The 23,292-nt window shown below is 42.0% G+C and overlaps 1 protein-coding gene across 1 annotated transcript in view; it reads right to left on the bottom strand. All coding sequences in view use genetic code 11, as the record gives it.

Annotated features, from left to right (window-relative positions):
• Positions 1–22,837, bottom strand: part of EGR_02833 (Lipase, class 3) — a gene marked incomplete at both ends in the record, with an annotated part of 28,912 nt that extends 6,075 nt beyond the window's left edge. Inside the window, 16 exons of the mRNA XM_024492082.1 lie at positions 965–1,395; positions 2,322–2,549; positions 2,600–2,647; positions 3,992–4,154; positions 5,952–6,239; positions 8,653–8,894; positions 12,150–12,278; positions 12,500–12,817; positions 13,674–13,843; positions 14,003–14,402; positions 14,725–15,032; positions 17,335–17,502; positions 20,894–21,062; positions 22,176–22,323; positions 22,357–22,534; positions 22,621–22,837. Coding sequence (XP_024353576.1) covers positions 965–1,395; positions 2,322–2,549; positions 2,600–2,647; positions 3,992–4,154; positions 5,952–6,239; positions 8,653–8,894; positions 12,150–12,278; positions 12,500–12,817; positions 13,674–13,843; positions 14,003–14,402; positions 14,725–15,032; positions 17,335–17,502; positions 20,894–21,062; positions 22,176–22,323; positions 22,357–22,534; positions 22,621–22,837 — 3,605 coding nt within the window. The remainder of the gene's footprint in view (positions 1–964; positions 1,396–2,321; positions 2,550–2,599; positions 2,648–3,991; positions 4,155–5,951; positions 6,240–8,652; positions 8,895–12,149; positions 12,279–12,499; positions 12,818–13,673; positions 13,844–14,002; positions 14,403–14,724; positions 15,033–17,334; positions 17,503–20,893; positions 21,063–22,175; positions 22,324–22,356; positions 22,535–22,620) is intronic.
• Between the last annotated feature and the right edge of the window lie 455 nt (positions 22,838–23,292).

Genomic DNA, 23,292 nt, shown 5'->3' with positions numbered 1-23,292 from the left:
TAAAAATAGCGCATACAGGTGAGCCTTTAAACTAGCTCAACATGGGCGAGAAATTATGGGAACAGTACTGAACAATACCCCCTTAGCCATTGCTTTAAGGGAACAGTAACAATTACGGAAAAATTCCGCAACAGGAGTGCAAAAGCCAAGGTATAAGACAGGTTACACCCATGGGGCATGCGCGAGAGGTAGTAAATTGACTTCGTAAAAATATAGAGATATCTTTCACAGAGAAAGTAATTGTGGAACGAAACAATAGTGTTTGACTGGGATTTAACCCATTTAGAAGTTAGTAGCTACGCATGTTCACTGGCTCCATGAGGCAAATACATGGCGGTGAAAATGGACACATCTCTAGTTGAATGTTCCTTCTGGGTAAGGAGCATACATTACTCTAAGGCAATACCATAAATCTACCCATCTCTTCAAATATCTGGGAAAATGAAGGCCACTACGCGTAAGAGTTTACGCAAAAAAGAGACCGAGCGAGGCGCTTGTAGATGCGAGTCTTTTTAACCACATAAACAGTGCATGCAAATATATCAGTGAAAAGGAAATTATGCGGCATTAGGAACTAATAAATTTGGCAACGCCCCTACATTTCGCATTATGATTGAACCAAGAAATCAAAATGCTTTCAAATGCACAGGACAAGCCAATGCCATGATTTTTAAGGCATCAAAACAAGAAGAGCAAAGTAAAGGATCCCATCAATGCTAGGCAGGCAAGAGTGCTCAATTTTTCGATCTAGAGACCAGAGAAGTACGTAGTAATTCCACCATCTAAAGGCAGCCCCTAGTTCACAGTATTTAACAAGGTGTTTACTGAGTGGCCTATTCTATTAAGGAGTACTATAAATAGAAGGATGAGGTGTAATTTTGGGTTTACCAACTGAAGGAAGTAGACATTTCAATCATACGAAGTGCATCAACATTGAAAACTGAAATATCTGAGTCATAAATACAAAATTAATGCTACTAAATAACTTAAGTAGAAATACCTCATCAACCCGAGCGGAGGACTATAAGCATAGGCCTTGACCTCGGGATAGGACTTCCGCAGAAGGAAAGCCAGTACGGAGGCTACACCAGCGCCCAAACTGTGACCACAAACCACCAAGGGATAAGAGCCTCGCTTAACACGGGCCTTCTCTATCAGCTGAAGGCGGAGGATGATATCGCGTAGGTTACGAGCAGTGTAGAGGATTCCCATGTGCACGTAGAAGTCGAGGATTTGATCAGCAGGCACGTCGAAGGGCAGCTCGTCAGACAAGAGACGTTTACCCTCCGCGAGCATGTCAACGATCACGTCTTCAGGTGAGAGAGTCCCACGGATTGCAATAATGATGGACTCAGATTCATCATCAAATGCCACAAAGAAGGGAGACTGATAGACCTGAAAGAAAGAAAATGAAACAGTAAATTAAACACAAGCAACAAATTTGAGACATCTAATAGGTAAAGAAGAAAAGAAGAGACCATTCACGACAATCTGTAACCAATGTTTATAATACTACGACCAAAATTTATCGAAAACTACTCATCCAGGTTAGGGAGTAACTCCAATCCCGGTTTCCACATTATATTTTCACCTCGCTCAAAGATCATGTGACCGGCTTTGCTTCCATGAGAAGATTTGCTCCACGAAATCGTCGAAAGTCTATTCAATAGAGTCATTGGATCACAAATGTGCCTCAAACCGGTATACGATTCCTTGGGATCACTGAAGACTGCTGACATTGTTTTAGTTACAAGAGGCACTATCCAGTGTTCAAATGCTATCGGAATGGTTACAGTTAGATTTGAAGAAAATTATTCCAAAAAGGACCAATATTTAAAAATAAGGACCCAAATGTATTTAAGCAAACGAGGAGATCATTGTTGACCCTACCCAGACACCTAGAAATACGACTGGGAATTCGTGTGCGTGTGGGATAGGGATTCGTCTAGGCAACAACTTAATACGGACTTGAAGGCGTTACTTCTTGATCTTTTTTATGATGATTCCATTCTACTTTATAGAAAATTCAAAAATGAGCTATCAAATTTTCTGTACATTCACTTTCATAAAAATTTGTGGCAGCTGACTCGACAATGCTTGGTCCACCACTAATGAGTCCGGCAACAAAACCTCCGGTCTAAAATAAATAAATAAAACCGCTCCCATTGGCTAGATGTTAGGGGCTTTGGGAATATTTAGTACAGAAAAGTAGTTCGCCATTCTTTACCTTCTTTATATGTGAAAGCAATGCCAAAATATATGCGACATCTTATTGGTTAGCAATTTGATTTTGATTCACTTGAAGGCAAGGTCGAGTGTACATCACTGAACCTTCCAAGGGTGTCGCATGTGTGTGTGGGTGTGGAGAGAGTTTCAATGGAAAATGCCAGTTGCAGCTGGAGAAAAAGAAGGCGATCACTGGGAGGTAAGAGTTTCTCACAACCGTGTTCGGATTGGCTGCGAAATGCAATTGCAGTTGGCATACAATCCAGCTTAACTCGTGATTCTTCATACATGGGCAGTACAACGGGTCTTTCAGGAATTTTTGACTAGCGGGTCAATGTACAACCTAGGGACATAAAAACTCTACCGCGCATACCCTGGACCATGAATACACCTCGACTGTACCACAGCTAAGTTCGGAGCTCTAAAGTTAGCATAAGAAACTCCAAAAACAGGTCGATCTCTCCCAAACACCTTCGACCTTTTTACAGACGAATATGCAAAGACACGGGTAAGAATATCAGCAAACGAAATCAAGGATATCATTTACAAGTGGGGAGTAACAAAGGAAAGACAATGGACAATCAACTTTGTCCGATGATAGTGCCGGAAACGGCAGCGCATGGTTAGCAGATCGGCCAAAGTGTTGCATGTTAATACTTACCGTTGGGTGCAGGAAGAGGGGATTTAATGATGCCCAGGAACCGGAAATGAGCGTTTTTAATTCCCATGAGCGATGATTCAACACTCGCAAATCAGGCAATGAAATGGTAGTCAATTCAACTCAATCGGCTGTAGTATAAAAGGGGAAAATTCTCCTCACTGGAAAAACACAAATTTGTTTACACCGACAACACTCAGAACAAACACACCGCAGAGTGCTATCAGATTAGCAGAGGTTGAATAATTAATAGTGTGATAGTTAGTAGAGAACTAATTTCGGTACCATCAAGAAATTTCCCGAGATCAAAAAAGCCAACAGGAAGCCATTACTCTCCGCGACAGTATTAAAACGGTGTTATCAAAAAATGCCTCTTTCATTCATGGACGCGCCACCGTTTGAAGCGATTGAAATCCACGAGGCATAAGGCACAAAGGGATGTGTTAATTTACCCATGAAATTGCGAATTTCAATAGACACGAAGCCGCTGCCTGAAAGGGTGATGAAACTAGAAAATACCCAACTTATCCCCACACCACCGATGAAGACAACAAACATTCACAATAATTACAAACAGAGTGGTTTGTTCGAATTCCCCAACTCTCGGGCAGATAGGATGTCCATCTGCCTTCTACGCCGGCAGGTAAACAAAAGGAGATCCAACACCTGTTGAAATTAAAAAATACAGCCTTTTCAAACCTTTCTTTATTACACAAAAGCCGTATTCACTCACATAAACGGTCCTAAAATAAGGCAAAAATAGCAATAAAAGTTACCCCTTAATCTGCGCCGAACTTGTTGAATGCCATGCTAGGTGAATCCGTACTGATAAACAACCAAATAACCCAGGGACGAAATTGACCCAAAGCGATCACATTGAAGGTGGTGAAATGATCAGCACCATAAAAACTCCCACATCATAAGGAAACACTAAAGAAGGGGAGTTTAAGGCGACTTCTTTAAGGCTACTAATTTAGAAAAAAGTATAGGGAATTATAACTTCCATCAGGACACTTTAAAAACAAAATGACACAACTACACGCACTCCTTTACCAATGGCACATCAGAGACGACTTAAAAGAGGAGGTAAGTGAAAAAAAAACTTACAGTATTTACAAAAGAGTAGTATACAAGGCTTTCAATGGGCGCGCCGGTGATTTCTTGATACACAGCCAAGTTGCACGCGTCATGTTTGCAAATGCAACAGCCTATCGAAATTTCCTCCGAGGGAGAGAGGAAGGAATGAGTTTCGAGGTCCCCTTCTGCCTGGCTAAAATAAAATGAGGAAGAGAGGTACGTAAAGCAGATGGCTTTCAAAATCCAGCTTGTCAACGCAGTTGACAACCTTCCATGTCAAGTAAAGTTGCCAACGCAGTGTCAGAAAAATACAAATTGCTTTCGTTAACTTATTCATAGGGAAATGAACAGTAGCTTTGCTATGAAACTGCTGAGGTGTGGTAGATTATGCTGTAATAATAGGACATTACTGTCGGTATAAGCGATTGATTCGGTAGAATTTACATAACCGACCAAACATGCGCTCACTGTAGGTGTTTAACAAGCCTGCTGCAGGATCGCACTGGAAAAAAATTGAAAGCTACAGCCCAAACGTTTTACCTTCTCAATGTGACTTGCACTACCCCTTTTACCATTGCAAATGCTGCTCAAAAACTGATCGACCTCAGACCCAGACCGTCTAGTAGGTGCGACCGAGAGGTCAAGAAAGGTGATGAAGAGCATACGCCAGACATGCGTAAGAAACTATTCAGGTGAAAAATGCAAGGAGTTGCATATATGTCGCTGGCGTCGGACGTGTTAAACGCTCGACGGAGAGACGCAGACCCATACACATTCACCAATTGTCAACCAATCCAACGAGCTAATTTCACATGGTTGGAAATGCGGGTAAAACTACTCCATTTAACAACAACAAAGACGATGAATTAGACAAAAAGCAGGAAACAATACGACTGATAAAGCGGCACAATGGTCGAAGACTCTAGAGAGTTTATCTAGCGGCAGAGAATGCCGTATCGGAAGAATTGGGTGGGTTGTTTGTGGTAAGGATATATATATGTACACATACACACACACATCTAAATGGTCTCGTTTGTGGGTATCTACACGCGTTTTGTGTTAGACCTTGAGCAGCGGCCATGACGGAATTCCCAAATCTGGATATCCACGCATCAATGGTGGTGGGTTTCATGGTACAAATAACATAAACTTAACTTTTGGCATGCTAACCATCTCTTTAACCGTGCATATTGAACAGGAACGATTTGTTAGGGTGTATTTGGCCCCACAATATAGAATTGTACACTTTCGAGACGATAATGCAGGCCACGGTAATGGCGCTTAGAGTGTACGTCTTTGGTGTACAGAGAAAGGTGTGCAAATCAGCCACGATTGTACAGTGAGGCACGCAGGAATACGCTACTCGTAAAATAGTTCAAATAGCACCCTTACGACGTTAGAGACAAGGTAAAGCTTGTTCGACGGCACAGGTGTGATTTGCAAAAAAAGAGAGTCCAATAGAGAAATTAAAAACCATTTCGAGCAGCATGCTTGAGGGTCTTTTAATTCTTCGGGGGGGGGGGGGGGGAGGGAGGAGGGAGGGACCGAAGCTAGATGCAAGCCTTCCACCATGTGTATGACTACGATAAAGATCCTTCTCCATAAAGCCTGGGCGGCTAATGAATAAAGTCGTCATTTAAACGCCAGAAATGGAAATAGCATATGGAAGATTATATCATGGGTTCTGTTAAGTACCAATTTAGCTTACTTTTAAAACCGCTCTGACAACAAGATAAGCACCTGACAAATAACCGAATGATCACATAGTACTGATACGTCTAATTAATTTTAGTTCGTGTAAAAAGTGAAGTGGGGAAGGACTATTGCATGAACGTAGATCGAACTGAAATACGCATTCCATATTTCGCACACATTTCCAGCGCTGCAAGAAGTGTTAACAGATCGAATCTAACGTCCGTAAATCATTTAAACAAGAAATGACTTACAGAAAATCAAGAACTTGTTTATTCTGAAATACCAGTAAGCAAACCAGAATGCGCGTAAGCTAAAGACGTAGAGTGGTATCACCTCGACGATTTGTCTATTCCAGTCAGCAGTGAAGAGGTGCCGTGGTGTCTGAAGAACATCGGTTGGTATATTTAGCATCCGATGTGTGTGATGCATGAAACCCTCCAAAGGATTCAACTTCCACAGTTTAAGCAATGCTAGGGGTTCCGCCATTAGTACATCTCTATTCAATATGTCCAATCTCAACTGCTTCACAGCGTCACAAAAGTGTGACATCTTGTTTAATAACAAATGACAACCACTTTTTACCCTGGAATAGGCATCACAAGTGACTCAGAGGAGTATAAAAAGATGGACGACATATATGGCATGGTTAGTCCTCGAGTGCTAGTTTAAATGGCCAATTTGGTGATGGGAGTGTTAGGTGTTACACCAGAAAGGTGAACCATCTGGACTGTAATGGTTAATTTCCCTCCAAAACTTCGGTAGTTGACACGATATTGTAAGATTGCTATTCTCACAGCTTTCTTTAGTCGTGAAAATAGGATAAATGCCAGTAAGGTACAATTTGCTGCCAAAAATCGGACTGATTTCCAGTAATTATTCCAACCATTGGGATAAATGCTTGCGGCTACCCCCAAGAACCCATCGTGATTCATCACATACAGCAGGGCAACATGACAGTAGGATCTGCTTTTCTGCCACGTCGGCAAAGAAGGGACTTCGCCTCTGTCACCCACACATTTACCTCATGCCAAGTCCACCCAAGTAACCCAGAACCCAAACGTTGCCGATTAGTTGCAAACGGCGCATGATAAGTGGTGTCTAAGCTAAAAGTCGCTTAGCATGCCATTACTTGCGTATAACCCGTGTCTTCCATGTGACTCGCTTTCACTACAAGAATCGGAGCCACCAGAAAGAGATTTCTCAAGACATCTCATCAGATATACTAGTTTCACAAGGAAAATCACAATTTTAAGGCCAAGAGTTCTCATAACAAAAGAAAGTCGCAATAACAAACACAACCATCTTCTTGGTGAATTAAACCAAAGAAATAAGGCGGAACGGTAGGTATTAGCCTCCGAATACACAATCCTCAGTGAGAGAGGAAATATACAGATAGAGAGAATTAGCATGGACGAGGAGAAGGCCTGAAATGATTGAAATTAGCCACGTGGTCTTCGTTCAAACTAAATATCGTGTATTAAGTCTTCATCAGACACTCCAAACTAGCTCTACTGGACTGATTCCACAAGGAGGATCACATTTTAAATAACACGGCTCTAAAACGACTAAAATTGAAGGATAACACTAAACCAGATTATGTTCAAAGTACTGAGGAAGATGATGGTAATGAGAAAGAGCTATGAGCACTTACCTTTATGTACCAAAGTGACCTTTGGGCCTAGCAATGGTTGGGAAAAAAGGACGCTTAGGAAAATGGAGATAAAATCTTTTAAACCAGGACAGCTGCATCACTTGATGCATTTGCACACATCTCCGAATAAGACCTTAGACTTCTCATTTTGGCCCATTTTCAAGGTTAGCATCCATCAAAAAGGAGAATTCCAAAGGATCGTGAATTATCCGTTTAGCAGACACATTCACACTCAAGTCACCAAAGCGAAATCCTAAACAAAACGACCATCCCCATAGATATGGCTCTGAAGAGCTTACAGCTTAAAGGATAGTAGAAAATCGGAGAGCTCCTGAAACAGGACTGATGTGGTTTCCAAATAGATCCCAGAGAGGAATGCCCAAAATTGGAGAAAGGACAAAAAGAAAGGGAAAAGTAATCACGGACACAAAGACTCACGATTAACCCCATACACCCTTGGGGTGTTGCATAACCTCATCCACTCATTCGTCAGAAATGAGTACCTCAAACCATTGTGCCTTGGATATTCACTACACACAGAACCCCTATTCGAATATAACAGAAGTTTCCAGAAAGTGCTCAAAAACAACAACTCAAATGTATAGTTTCGATTTCAGGGGTGACGCTGCAATGGTCACGAGGGTGCATCTTCGAGGTAAAAGCCATGGGAATGTACTGCGAAATGGTAGAGGCATAGGCTTCACAAGTCATTGCTTAATGTGAGTTCATTCAAAGGGGAAATCACTGCCGATATAATACAAAACTTCAAAAAACAGTCCGAAAAGGATTAAAATTAAACGAATGATACCAAGTCAAAAAGTACTTTTGAAATAGTACTGATGGTTTGGCTCAAAATGTGGCAGAAAACGGGAAACATTTAAAGCGAAATGGTAGAGACACCGACTCCCTGACTCTATAAATACAGGGGCATCTAAGCTAAAGCAGGAATTTTTGATTTATAAACATGTAAGTTTCCATGAGCGCAAGCCATATCTATTTCCAGACATGCCTGCAATCACCACAGACGGGCGTAGAGACGCCTTTGAAACTATTCAAGTGCCCCATCACTAAGCAACCCACCATCATGGATTTCGCATCTACACACTGGTAAATGCGGACACAACTTATTGCTGTTACTAGCCGACTTGATTAAAAGTTCCTGAACCAGTCCACACGCATGTACGCCGGCTGTTAACATACGCGAAAACAAACTTGGCACTTATTAGCGCATATTGTATTACCACAGTAGCATCCCTTTTGAATCAGCCAAGTAGAATCCAAAATCTCATATTCAGCGATATCCAGCTACGTTAGACCAAAGGTGGATAGAGTTACTAGGCCTTACGAACAGCAGGAGTCAAAGCATCCTTCACACTTTGCGTATTTGCATAGTCGAAGAGCAGCTCGGGGAGAGAGACGTTGGGAGAAGAGGTAGAGCAGACGCCCATAAACAGCGGAGGCGAACTTGGAGTATATCCACAGACGCCGTATGCCAAGCCAATTCGTAGCTAGACGGTTGAAGGGATTTCCATCGTCCCGTGGAACAAGGATGCCCACTGATCCCGCGTGTGGTGGTGGACTAGTGACCTTATTGAATTGGTCAAAGAAAAAAATGGAATTAATGGCTCCGAAAAGTGCCCGTTCAATTCAAAGTGCAAAGCATCTGTCCTCTATTCTAATGTGCAACGGCTCTTGCGCATACAATAAAAAGTCAACCGATTCCAAGGAGGATTTTCACCACAAAGTCCTAGTTACTGCGCAGTTAGGAAGGCATGGAGAAGCTAGTTCTACCTCTATGAGGTTGCGTAGCTAGCCTAGTGATTTTAAAGAGAAGGAACGACCTAGAGACCTTAATGTTATCTCACGCCTCCCGAAATATCGTGGGTATAGTACAGCATTTAAATTACGAAAAGATTTCAAGAGGTCGGCGCGTACGCATCGTTCTTACCGTGAATTAACGCGTTCGCTACAAGGGTCGGATACTCCCATCGGAGTTTACATGATACGTGCATGCCCCAGATAACGAAGAAAAACACGCGACGCACAGATTTCTTTTTTCTACCTGAGTCCTCATGCTATAAAAAGGCGACACATGCTACTTATAAATTTACGATAACCGATAGCACCAGATTGTGGCGTGAACAGATCGGTTGAATTTAGAACCAAATGGGTCCGCATGACGCTCTTGGACTGTGAATAATAACACTCCTTAGCTTCCAAGCAATAGTTAATTTGGCCAAGACTTAATGGCAATTGGTGTTGTATTAGAAAAATAAACGGTATGGGCTGTGACGGTAGACTTTTCTCTCAGACCCTCGACGGTGGAATTGTAGCCCAAGCCGGGTTCATTATTTGGTAACAAGCAGCTACAACTATTGGATTGAGGCAATGGCAAAGTGCCCTCCTATTTTACGCAACTCGGAAGGGAACATCAAGACGAAATGTACTTTTAGTGTCTCAAATGGTTAATTCTATGTATTCAAATTATGACATTGACCTTAATAAAAAGCGGCTTAGCAGAATAATGGGCCATGTAATTTTAACTCCATTAAAAACTCCATCCCCGTCTAATCAGAAGACAGGTTCAAAATAGGGAGACCGTCAAAACAATTTATGACGAAACAGCTTGAAAGATAAGGATATGTTGCAATGGTTACAAAAGAAATACAATGAATACCAGCTAGAATGCCCCAATAGTAAGTAGAGTGGGCAAATAATGAAAGAAAATACCCCGCTAACCTGAAAGCTCTATGGTCCTAACTGCATGGTGCAAGAGCATACCGATACAAGGCTAGAGTTGAGCTACGATGAGCGATAGGAGGGTTTTAGACAGGTACAAAGCTCCCCAAATGGCGGTTAAAAACACCCAGGCCTCTCGAGCAAAGCGCCGGTTGCGTGAAATCTGTGGCGGTAAGACAATATATCGAGATTAAGGTGTGCCTTTCGATCAGAAACGAACTGTTAGTGCTCAGCCATACACAAGAGGCCCACCCTAATCGCTATAAAGAGTTATGAAGAAAAACAGCCAGATGGATGGCAATGACCACGAATCAGTCGAAGTATGGAGAACTATCACGATACTAGGAACACGAGGCACCTCGTTGATGGCATGAGAGACACAGAGTACACGCTTATTAGCAAAAAATCTCTTCTTGGTGCCGAGTAAGAAACAAAAAAGCGGTAGGAAACATCTTCCGCTGCTCATGTGATACAGTGTAAAAGCGCGGCGTTTCCATTCGCGTAAAAGCCGGGAGGGTCAGAAACGAAAGTCAATCAAATCAAAATACTCCCACAAAGCAGACGAAAACAAGGGGGCTGAGAAATAGGCATCATCCAAGAATTTTGCATGCGACGTATTCAGTGCCACTTGCACCGAGCCATGTACCGCAAATAAATTGGTTCTTTAAAGTAGTCAAGTAGTAGTACTTTGGGTTTTGAGAAGCAGCTAAACTGACACCATAATATGGCAATAAGGGTTCCGGTGTAAGGTGACCGGGTTACCTCCGAGACTCCGGTGGCGAACGTGTTAAGTGTTGCAGATTTGCTCCTACCACTCAATCTACGTCAGCCCCAACTAAAAAAATACGCGTTTGACGTAACATAGTAGTTATCTTAAGACAGGTGGTGTGACTGCCTCCACCCACGAAAGCAGCGCACTTCGTTGAATGAATTCAAGGCCGCAATCGGCAGGCAGCCAATCATTTCTTACCATCAAAGAGCACTGTCTCTGCCTTCTACCAAATGACTTGAGCAAAGGCCTGAATCAAGAGAAAATTGTCCAGAAGCAGTTAGCCAAGGAGAAAAGCTAACTTCACCAAGTAGACAAAAGAACACACAGGACCAAATGACATACATGAAGGCTGGGAAGAAGTGAACATCTCAGACGAGAAAATTAGCGATTGTGCTAAGCAATGAATCAAAACAACATTCCAAATTAAAGCACTAACTTGATGTGACTAGATCCACATGGAGTACCGCAATAGGAAGGGATTTTTTTAAACCGCCGTTCTTAGGACTACGCCATTCTAAACATGCCTATAGCCACCCAACCCTTCCGTAAGTTAAAACAAACCTTCCATCATACTGGTATGCTCTATCACACCTCCTTTGATAACTCGAGGCGGGGATTTACGTTGGCAGAAGCCAAATTTACAGACATACCACAGTTGAGACATTTCGAGACTGGGAATTAATGTAAACAAAATGAACGTAAACCATCCAAACGAGATATTTGGTTCGCCTAAATCGATCCATCATGCCAAGCGTTTAAGGCAGCAACATAAACTATGCCTCTAAAGGGAATTATGTACTTATATTGCATTAGATGAATTATACATTTGACATATTTGTATAAGGAGGACATCAATTGAGGCTCTCACAATGCAGAACACGCATACGAAGAAGTGTGCATGTGGTTCCACAAAGCTGTCTACTGCTCATGATAATGACAATATCATGGAGGATTTTGTGTAATATCGGATATACTGGCTTGAAGACAGGACTGGATCAGTGGATCTCTAAATTTCAGATGGAGATTAGGTTGAATTAATACCGTGTGCAACGATACTTCAATGCTAAAACCATAAGACAATTTATGGAACTAAAAGCAACAAAAACCAACGCAATCACCTTGATGCCTTTCGAAGACAATAGTGCAAACCTACCTAAAATTATACAATAAAACTCACAAGATAACCATTTCTAATATGCTTCAGAAGAAGTGGCCGTGTACAAAATGCAAGGGACCATATGAAAGGAAAAGCAGGTAGCACATCCATTCAAAGTAATGGAACAGTGGGGTGACCGAAGAGAGGAAGCACAAGGAATGCATATTGGGCTTACCGGATCATAGATATCTGAGTCTTCAAGGACGCGCTCTAGTGGGACACGACTTTCACAGCCAATCCATTGACGTGTTTGCCATCGCAGAAGCAGCAATCCCGCAAGAAGGTCGGAGGCAACCAGATTTGTCTGGGAGTAACAGCCAAAAAATTCGAGTTTTTTAAAGTAGATTTTATTGCTATCGAAACCTAAATAAATGCTGCGTAATTTAAAGCTTGGAATAATGAGAATATCAAATTAAGGTAAAGTAACGGCAATAGTGAACCACCAACCTACCATGGCAAGTATCAAAACAAGAGTATATCAGTGACCAATAATGGAAAAAAACGGGCAAATAAACAAGAACTTACCATGAAATATGTTCCGACCATATCGGAGACGAGCAGCATGGCATCGCGACTACTTCTTTTGGTATTCAAATCTAATTGCCTGCAAGTATTCCTAAGGCAGGCTAGACAACGAATTCGTCGGCGCCACAGGCGTGCTATGAGACGATGAGCCTGAGCGCGATTCAGACGTTGTGAGTTCGCGTCCTCCTCCATGCACCACAAACCTGGGTGGTGCTGCCATGCACGACCGGTAGAGTCAAACGTGGTCAGAATAAAGATGAGACTGACCACAAGCAAAACCAACCCCAAGACACACGCATTTCGCAAGAAGAAGCACGCCTAAAAGGGTACTTAAGCAATAAGATCGTATAACTCATAAATAAATATCTATAAAAAGAAGCAGACTTTTGAAAGGCACTCTTGTGAAGATGCTTCAAAGTAGATTACAAATGAGTAGGTGACGAATTCACAGGCAATGAAAAAAAGTGAAGATACAATATCCACGCGACAGGTTTGCGCTTTTCAACCTCTGCAATACCTCCGCGAGAACTTGCAATGGCTAGGAAGCAGCGTACTACGACTTGAAGAATATCAATCGCAACTGCACAGTAAAATGCATTCTAAACGCGATTAACCCAAATAAATAGGGTACCAAAATGTTAGAAGGCAGATGTGGCTCTTGAGGGCCAAATATAATAACTGGAACGACAGCAAGAAGGAGCCTATTTGTCAATGTTTAAGGTAGTCAATTTACCCCAAAATGCGCACAAAAATAGTAAACAGAGACGAGAAGACCAGGTCATCACTACTGAACTGCCATCCACGCCCAAAAAGAATTATGGCCGGCATGTTTATGTCGACCAGTTATCTATACACTACGGCTACCAAAGCATATGGTACCTCTCACAATCTTAACAAATCATGCACGCGCGCCCAATCTTGGCCAGTCAAAAACTCGCACAAGTGATCTGACTAAACATATTCCCGGGTAGCTAAAATCAAATTACTGAGGCCTAATTTCAATAACAGTTTACATTAATGACAATTTGCCGGTGTTTCTTCTCCCTGTACTATCAGTGCTTATCAATCCCTTAAAATGAAACAATAATTCACTTTCGTAGGCAGTGGCATGTCCGACTCCTGCATAATGTGGCGACTTTACACTCTTACAGTGATAAATATTCTATTTTTGAACTTGGTCATTAGGATTCTTGAATCCCCTAAGATGCGGATCGCAAACTTTAAAACTGGAACCAAACTCCATATTTTCAAAGTAGTCACCAACCGATGATATCAGCATAGCAGAGTTCCAGTGTTCTGAATCATACATGGCAAATGTTTCCAGGTAAATGTGATTGGCTACATCTAGATCATTTTCGGAAACATTTTCTAGCAGTGGAAAACTCCTTTTTCAGCTTAGTTTCCACAAGATAGGAGCCATGAAATTGAGAATGGAAAAAAATAGTGACATAAGGTAGTCATTTATGATTGCACTTCACAAATGAGCATCAAGTATGGGATGACGCATGTCAATCTCAATAACAATTGGTACGGTCCGTGAAGAGGTGTCCTCGGCAGGGGTAGCACTAATGTACCCCTCGGTGAAAAGGCTGCAACCACAATCACCAAAGACCAAATTTTTAAAGGCGTTCGAATGGTCACAGGGAGGCTTGCGTTGGATAACGGATACGGGTGTGATGTCGACAAAGTCCAAACCCTCGAAGAAACTAGTGAATGAGGGGAGGACCTCAACGTGTGGAGACTCCGAGGCCAATGAGGTTTCGGGAGCAGGAGGTTGGGCTGCCGATCGCGAATTGATGGAGTGCCTACGCCTTAGGCTTGATGAAGGATCCTTCCTTTCCGTGAAATTCCTCGCTTCCCGTGTGTACTCATGAGGAGGGGGTTTGACACTAGTGTATCTTTTCTATCAAATTCATAATTGTGTGAAATTAAAGATTAGGTAAGCTGAAGTAGGTTACTTGGAAACTGTTTGAACTTTTGACAATAAATACTTTACTTCTTGCAAGATATGATACAGATGCAATTTTCTCAAATTTTAGATCACTATTGCATGAGATGTTTCGTTCGCATCACTAAGTAAAGGACTGAAGAACTCTTCTACTCGAAGGAGGACAGTAAATACCAGAAAAAGGTATCCACGGCAATTTGTGTCCGACTTTTGTACAGGAAATCGAAAGGTTATAATGGCAAAAAAGACCATGAAATAAAAAGGAAGATGAACAAACTGGCGGTCGGGTGTTTCTGCTATCCTGAAAGGACCCCGAGGCGCTGTCCCTACGACTAGTTTTGGAGGTTATGTCAAAGCATAAGGAGGGAGGAGCAGCATTCACTTCCACCACCGTGACCCCATTGAGACGAGCGATTTGAAGGAGACGCGTGCGATAGGCAGCCATTGGCTCCATGAAGTAGGGTAGACGGATCCTCTCCACAGAACAAACATCTCTGATTCGCGGCAGATCACTAATCGCTAGCTTTCCACACATTAGTTGAGCGAAGTCGATGTTATTTTGATCACGAAGTATTGTTATGGCACCTGAAGTTGAGCAGTGGATCAAATGGAATGATATGCAAAAGCCTTTATGTGGTGCTAGCTTTCAGAGAAGCTTCCGAGTAATGGAAATGCTGCAGATTGGTACGAGAAAAATCCAAATGGAAAGAGATGCTTTCTGTCCCAGTCCTTTGGCAACATGATGTGTAGTGTTTTCATACTTAACGGCGCACAACTAAGTGGGCCCTCAGTCACCGCGATTTTTGTTTCTGCTGGCAGTAGGGCTTAAGAACCATCTCTACAGTCTTCCAGCTCTCTTGCATGATGATGATAAACTTTTTCACCATGCTACCATGACTTAGTGGGAAATGAGAGGAGGTTTCGGACATAAAAAATGAATCAATAATAAAAACAGCCCATTTCGAATTAATCCACTTCAAGTAAAGTAAAAACATGTGCCAGCATTGACGGAAATTCATGAGCGATTTTCAATGAAATCCTTCAAGGCCACAGCACCACAGTATGGACTGCTGTATCAAATGAGTGTAGGGTTCGTTAAAACAGAAGATCCACAAACCGACGCATGCTTGTTAACTCGAAATCGCACCAACGCTTCTACCATTCCCAAAGATGATCACGTAACGGATTTTATTTTTGAGAAAATAGAAGAAAATCAAGTTGTGATCCTAAAGACAGTTTTGATTTCGTTTTTTATCTTCGAAAAATGTTGGGTTGGCGCGATGAAGGTCTTAGTGAGAACTCTTATCAAAAAAACCGAATGCCAACAGCAAATTGCTGATAACATAAGGAGACATCACTTAACGAAATGAAAAGCACCCAAATATCAGGTCTATTGTAAAACGTTGATTGTTCGTTTAATCTTTCATTTTGATGACGTGGGCACTGTAACGCACGGCCGTTGTATTTCCGCCCAGTGGCGTGGCCCAGAGGTCATGCTAGTAGCCCCTTTGCCCATCTGAAAGTGTGGACACGCTACATTGGTTGTAGCAGAAAGCGAACCTGATCCTAAAGGACTGCACTCTCCATTTCTACGACTGGGTGATACATCTTAACATACCTTAAAAACGGCACATATTGCGGAAGAAAGAATCTGCGATGACCCCTAACAGAGGGGTTGAAAATGACGTCTGCCATCGGCAACTATCCCAGTCTTTTCTTCTGAAGGAAAGACATTAGCAACTAAATCGACTAGTTGTGAAACATCTGGAAAAGTTCTTTACGGAGCTGTGAACCGTACCTGGATGAAGATATCGGTGAAGTGAACACTCAATATCTCCTTCACCTCTCTATTACCTGGATAGAACTCAGGTAGATATGGCTGGGCAGCACTGAAGTGAGAAGAACGTAGCAAGGAGGAACAGACACGAAACCTTACCCACACGAAACTATTTTGAACCCTTCCTTCATTAAATGACTCTGTTTGTAGGCCAGGGAGCTTACGACTAGCGATGGGCATATTAGATGGACTGCAAATTCCCCCTTCGCAAAAGGGACAAAATCCAAGATCCGGTAGAATTCCCAAGAAGAATTAGTTCGATACCTTCCTAGGCACACATAAATGCAATGACTTTTCTCACAACATCGACTACATCGTGATGGTCGGCGCGGGAGGTTTGCCAGGGGGAGAGGCTGGATCGACGCGCAAATGAAGAGAGGCTATGCAGTACGCTGTTTGGTCGTTCAGCTCGAGGTGTTAGTGACGCGGGCATTGAAGGACACGACAATTTCACCTCCGCCCAGCGACATGGCCTTCGGGCCACGCCAATAGCCCCTCAGCCCATCTGGAAGCCTCGAAGCGCCACACTATGACTCTCGTAAATCACGCCACCTAGGTCATTTCCTCCCCATTCAATAAGATTGCAGACAAAACGGTTTAACAGTAAAAGTCGCTAAAGATAAATAGGACTTAATCGCTCCCATAGAAGAGAGTTTTGTATTTATGTTTGATTGTAATTTGCACTGGGTTGGACAAATCGCAAGTTTATTTGCCGCCTCGAATACGGTAAGCGAGGAAGTACCGGAACTTATAATACGCAATTTAAAATAAACCAACGAAATAGCGGAAAATATGTTAGTTTAGCTGGTCGAGAAAAAATGCCTAAGTACAAGGAAAGCATAATTTTCATGTCAAAAACTAGTACTTATTTGTAATTGAGACTACGCGATGCTACTAAATCCCATAAATTCATATCAAAGTGGTTAAAGGAGGTAAAAAGAAGGTCTTTTGAGTCCTAATATAAGTGCATCAAATAAAAAACTGTCAATCTTACCCACCCGTCCTCCCTACTCACATTAGATAAATAGGGCTGGAGATAAAGCGTGTTACCTTCAAAGTACCGTTGGTCCTTGCCATAGCCTCCACAATTATTCTGACAGGGCAGACAGCGTTTGACGCGCATGCAGTGCTTCCACAACTGCTCTTCGCTTTTCACGTACTTGGAGAGGTGCTGGTAGAGGTCCTTGAAGGGCAGGTACTCGGCCATGCAGGCACCGTCTAAAATGGGGTGTGGAATATACCAACCGTGGCAAAGGGTAGAACCTTCCAGCTCAGCATAATGCCCTTTGGTGGACAGGAGAGCAATTGCACATATCTCCTTGTCAAAATGGTGTGCTGTTTGATTACATTTGGGTAAAGGCGAATTACAGAAACAGATAAAGGATGTAAAACTAGAAAAATATCAATTTACCCAAATGCCGTTACTTACATAGGGTTCAGTGGATGACAAAGATGAAGAATCAAAGGATTTAGTTGATGGAAATGTAGAATGTCATGCCGAATGATGGAAAATGCGGTCAGGAATTTGGCAATTTAGAAATCAGTTTACGGCTGTATGGCCAACCACGTTTAATAAGAATTAAGGTCAACATGAAGAAGCTACCAAACTTCCCGGTAGTTTACATAAATTAGAGGCAGAGAGTAAAATTCCAAAAGCGGCCAAAGATAGAGATGAAAATTGTAAGAAAGAGGGGTAAATAATTGTTCTTCGAAGGACTGATTATAATAAAAAATCTTTCGCATAGAGTATGTTTTCATCTCCCGTGACTTAATGCCCGAGAATACACAGTAATCACGTAGATGTGGAACAAACACTTTAAGGGGACAAAATAAAAGAATGCAACGCAATCCTTTGATTGTTTAACTTTGAGTTTCAGTTACGCGGGCATTCAAGGCTCTGCCATTGCACTTCCGTTCATCGGTACCCTCAGCTCCCCCTATAAATCAGGGGAACCCAGGGCCCTACATCTAAATTCCGAAAGTATTGAAGTCGCTATGTGCAATGAAATTTGTTCAAATAAAGCCATTTGATAAGTTAATAGTGAAAACCCATTTCAAAGATTCTGCGTCCCCTTGATTGGCAGTAACTGGGGTTAACAAGGTGGACGAAAGGGAGACGTGAGCGATTGCGGAATGCCACTGCAGGAATCCCCACTTTGGCAATGAGTAGAGCCATTTTATTAAACTACTGACAGTCCAATTCGTGAAAAAATTTGAAATTGTGCATGCTTTAGTTAATGTGAACAATTTTTCTTTCGGTGTGTAAACTTCGATGAAAAATCGCGAAACAAAAAACTCAAACCCTTCTTGCCGGTAGGAAATGCAAGTTTTCATGAGAATGACTAGTTGATAGGGGTAATTGAGCTTTAGGTAAACCGCTAAAAAGTGTGAAACCTTAACTCATCCCACTCACTAACCGATTTAATCTCTCGACAGAAATGAATACCATAAAAACAAAACACAGAGTTGACACAACGCATCATGCCAACTTAGTGAACGGTTTGCCGGCAGGCATGTGTCCGAAGTCCAGAAAAAAGTAAGTGAGAAAAATTGAAAAACGATGTTTTGATAAAGTGATATGCATTAAAACTAGGGCAAAAATAGCTGAGAGATGGATCGTAGTGCTTAAAATGGTTGCTACGTTTTGGTTGCGCTGACACTAAAGGGCACGACCATCATACCTCCGCCAAGCAGCAAGGCTTTCGTGTCAGTACATCGACCATGCATATTCCTACCCAGTATTATGTCTTATTTCGTCATTGAGGAATTTTCCGGGCGCCACATTGATGGGGGAGGGAAGCGGACCCGATCCTAAGGGACAGTTATCCTGATTTCCAGTACCAAATGCTGAGCTTTAGCGTGACGGAAGAAGAGCACATACTGCAGATGAAAGAATCTACGACGACCTCCAACGGAAGTGTTAAAAATGACGTCCAGTCTAGAGGTCTGTAGAAATGTTATTGACAACCGAAGCGACGCTAGATGTAAGCCATCTGGAAAAGTTGGCTACGGATCTGTCTACAATACCAGTTGAGTGAACACGTGATACCTCCTCCAAATCTACTAGCTGGTTAGGACCCGGGTGGATATGGCCGGTAGCACCGAAGTCTGATCTTAGGTCAACGTTCTTACTACTAGTGATGGTCATACTTGACGACGAGCACATTTCTCCGTCCTTCAATACAGTTCCCAAACAGGACGAATGCCCAGATCCGGTAGGATCGCCAAGTTCACTGACTACGTTGTGGGAGGTTGACCAAGGGGAGCGCCGGGAACGACGCTCGAAAGGAGGGATGGGCTATGTAAGGCTTTGATTGTTCAGCTTTTAGATTTGTTTACGCTAGCACTGAAGGACACGGCCATTGTACTTCCACACAGGGGCATGGCCTCCGGGCCACGCGGCTAGCCCCTCAACCTCTCTGTTACGTCGCTAATATATGACCTGCCCCAGTATGACGTTTTCTGTCGTCTTCAGGGAAGTCGCAGAGCGCTGAAGGATGTTAACCGATCAGAAAGTGTTCGCTTGATGGTTAAAATAAGTGATAATTAAACCTATGAAAATAAGCACAGAGTGCAGAAGCACGCATATTTATAAAAAGAAGTTGTAGTGTGCAGTTAAGTCTTGACTGTCAAGTTGATGAAAAGTTTGAAGCTGAATGCATTCAAGTTTCATGGGGGTTGCAGTACAAAAAACTATCGGTACTGGAAGCATTAGTAGATGATGCGATAACACTTTATCTATCATGAACAACAAAATTTACAAAATTATGCACGGTAAGTGAACCCCAAACTTGAGGATCGTAGAAGAAGTGCTAACCACTTGGCAAATTACTGTATATTGAACAATGAAACGGTGCGTTAGGAATGAAGAGAATAGAAAGGGCGATGGTGGAACACAGTCTCCTGCCAGCTTAGCGAATTTTTATCAACAAGAAAGCAGATATGTATATAATTTAGTGAAGCTAAACATTTAATCATATTTTTGTGATACGGTATGATATATTAACAGGAGGAAAATATAGGGAAATGATTGTCAATCCATCAATTACTCAGCAAATATTCGTTCAAAATTGTTGTAAAGTGGGGAGCATTAAAATATGCTGGCGTAACACAGTGTCGAAAATACAGTTACTTCATTTGGATATTGAAAAATCATCCATTTACTAAGGTATATTTTATTTAAGGTTCATTGGATTGATTAGCGATTGGAACAGTTAGAAGGAGAAGCGAACCGCCTAACTGTAGTGGATACAATTAAAAGACTTCGGTAAGTGAAAAAGGAGAAAACCATGACGTAAGGAATCAAAGGTGCACACCGTTTTACTTCTAAGTAACTATTTGGAAAATAATAAAGGAAGTCAAATGATTTACTAAAGATTTGGAATGAAGGACAGCTCTTGAAGGCACTGCTGAGCATTAAAACAAGCACCCACCTAGGCGTAAAGAAAAAAAGAAGAGATCTTCATTTTCATCTTTTAACAAAGCACCGAAGTGAAATACAGGGAGGCTAATGACTAATGAAACATTTCGAGCGAAATATCCTCTAACGGCAGTAAGGTAGATAAAATAAGGTCTGTGAGTAAAGGACCTGGGAGAGAGGAGGACCTACAATAAAGGAGAGCTGGAATTCCAAGGTAGGGGTAGCGTCCGTGAAAGGCAGTGTGAAGACAGGCAAGACCTTCCTCAATAGTCATGAGTTCACCACTATTTGATGCAGTGAGATCAAATTCCTTTCGTTTCGTGTACCACGGCTGTGTTCCATCATTATAAGAGCGCAGCTGGAAGCATAACAGAGGGTTTACAGGTAAGAGTAGCCAAAACAATTGGGCATTGAGATATAGTTTACTTTTAAGTAGCGAAGATGTAGATGTCTGTCGTGAATTCTTAAATAAGATAAACTCATTGAATAAGGTTTCGACACCTTACGTAGATAAAATTGCTGCTAAATAATTGGACTACATGAGATACATTTTTGCACACATCCCTCTTGCAAATCTATAAAAGTTGGGTAATATGTTCTTAAATATGAAAAATTAAGAACTGTGCGTGCGGGTTAGACGTGTTCGCGTTCCTGGTAGACAGTCGCGGCGGCCTAGATTATATGAGGCTCGCGTACGGCTAGAGGACTGGAGTACAACCGTACTCCTGGACACCACCCACTCGCGCATTTGTCGACCGTACCAATGCATAAACTCTGCCTACCAAGCACACAGGATCCCAGTCCCGCACCATCACCGCCTTTGGCTTCCCTTCCTCTAGTTAGACACTGTAGGAAAAACAGCTACCATACTGCTGTTATTACAGACCACATCCACAACAACCTTTCAAACAATGGGGCTATGGCTGTGTCTCGCGAATTTTTCGGTCGGTACTGCAAACCCGAAAGATAATTTCAAAAGCATACACCTCTCAAGCGAAATCGCGAAAATTAGTCAAAAATCTTAAGTTGTGGGAAGCCAAGGATTTAGTTATTTGGCATACGTTTATCAGTTTTACCTGTCTCTAATAGATGCACTGAATTAAAATGTAGAAGGAATAATGAAGAACCCATTATTGAGATTCCAAAACATTTCTTTACGCATTTCTACGAAGGGGCCTAACGCTTTTAAAAAATACATGAATGTGATAAGGAGCGTCAGTAACGTGTTAAGCATTTGACCAACTCTTCGACAAATTAAGCAGACACTATAATTCAGTATTCTACATCGACAAACGTCAGCACTAACTTCTTTTAATATTGAGTGGGCACAAAAATGAAGTATTTACGGTAGCTACCCACGGTGGAAAAATAGATAAAAGATGACAAGATTAGGGGTGCGAGGTTATCCAAGCAAATTTCTCGAAATAGGTGAAATACTAACACACTGTAAAGGAAATACGTCGTATCTTACATAGTGCGTCCCAAGTTCGTGATCTAGCAGAGACAAAATTCCTTGTTCTCGGAGATACGTATTTCCACTGTTGGATCTCAGGAGTACAGTAAAGTGACGATCGGACGCCTGGTACGGTAGTGCTGACCTCGAACTCACCATCAGTGCACTAGGGATTGGCTATTTGGTAAGATATATCTACCTTCCAATTAATTCATCACACCATATCACCTCCAATGGGGTGGGAAACTTCGCGGTTTTAATATAATGTACAACTTTTTCAGTTGCCTTCTCAATCGATATCATGGGACCATAGCTTGCTTCAACAAAACTGTCAATGGTTTTGAATCGCTTGATTACAATGCCCAATATTCGTTTGGCTTCACGAAACAAATTGAAGTGAATTTTACCATTCTGGTAAGGAATAATTTTTAGGAGTAGGACAGTACCTGCCTCAATAACCAACCTTCAATGTCAAATACAGGACTTGACAACGCAAACTGAGGCGTAAAATTACGTCTTAGAAAGCGTTCTTTCTGTTCTGCATCATTTTTGGGGGAAAAGGCACCCAAAAATTTTGCCGGTACCGACTTCTCATGCCTAACACAGACACCATCGACTAAATCTTGTTTCTTTTCGTCTCTGTCAGTGGCTTCTATAATATCTTCCACAACATCTACCATGTTGCTACCTCAAAATCTGTGAGCACAGAAGCCACTACATACATACATCCACCTGAGGCAGTTCAAAAACGTCACATAGCATATTACGCTAATCTAGTAGGGCAACAAAACAAAAAGCCCGCAAAATAAAGTGTAGATGCATTTAGGCAAATCTCAAAAAAAGAAAAGAAAATGCGTAAAACAAGACTTGTAAAACAATTTTGCTTGAAGTTGGCCTAAAAATTCAGTAAAATACCTATCGTATGAATTTTGAGAAGGCGACAACGCTTGAAAGTTGAAAAATTTCTGCGTACTCATTTAAAATCACTGATAGCTGTGTTCTGTTGAACTGTGTGCTACCTACCCAATTACTAGGACGGCGTTGTTAATAGCCCGAATGTAATACGATGGTGGTTTATCCCTCTGTACTGGTGAGGCGCTACTTTTGAACATTTGAATTTGTCTACTTGTATCCC

Source organism: Echinococcus granulosus (assembly GCF_000524195.1).
Source record: "Echinococcus granulosus chromosome Unknown EG_S00013, whole genome shotgun sequence".
Lineage (NCBI taxonomy): Eukaryota > Metazoa > Platyhelminthes > Cestoda > Cyclophyllidea > Taeniidae > Echinococcus > Echinococcus granulosus.
This window is presented reverse-complemented; position numbering and strand designations above follow the sequence as displayed.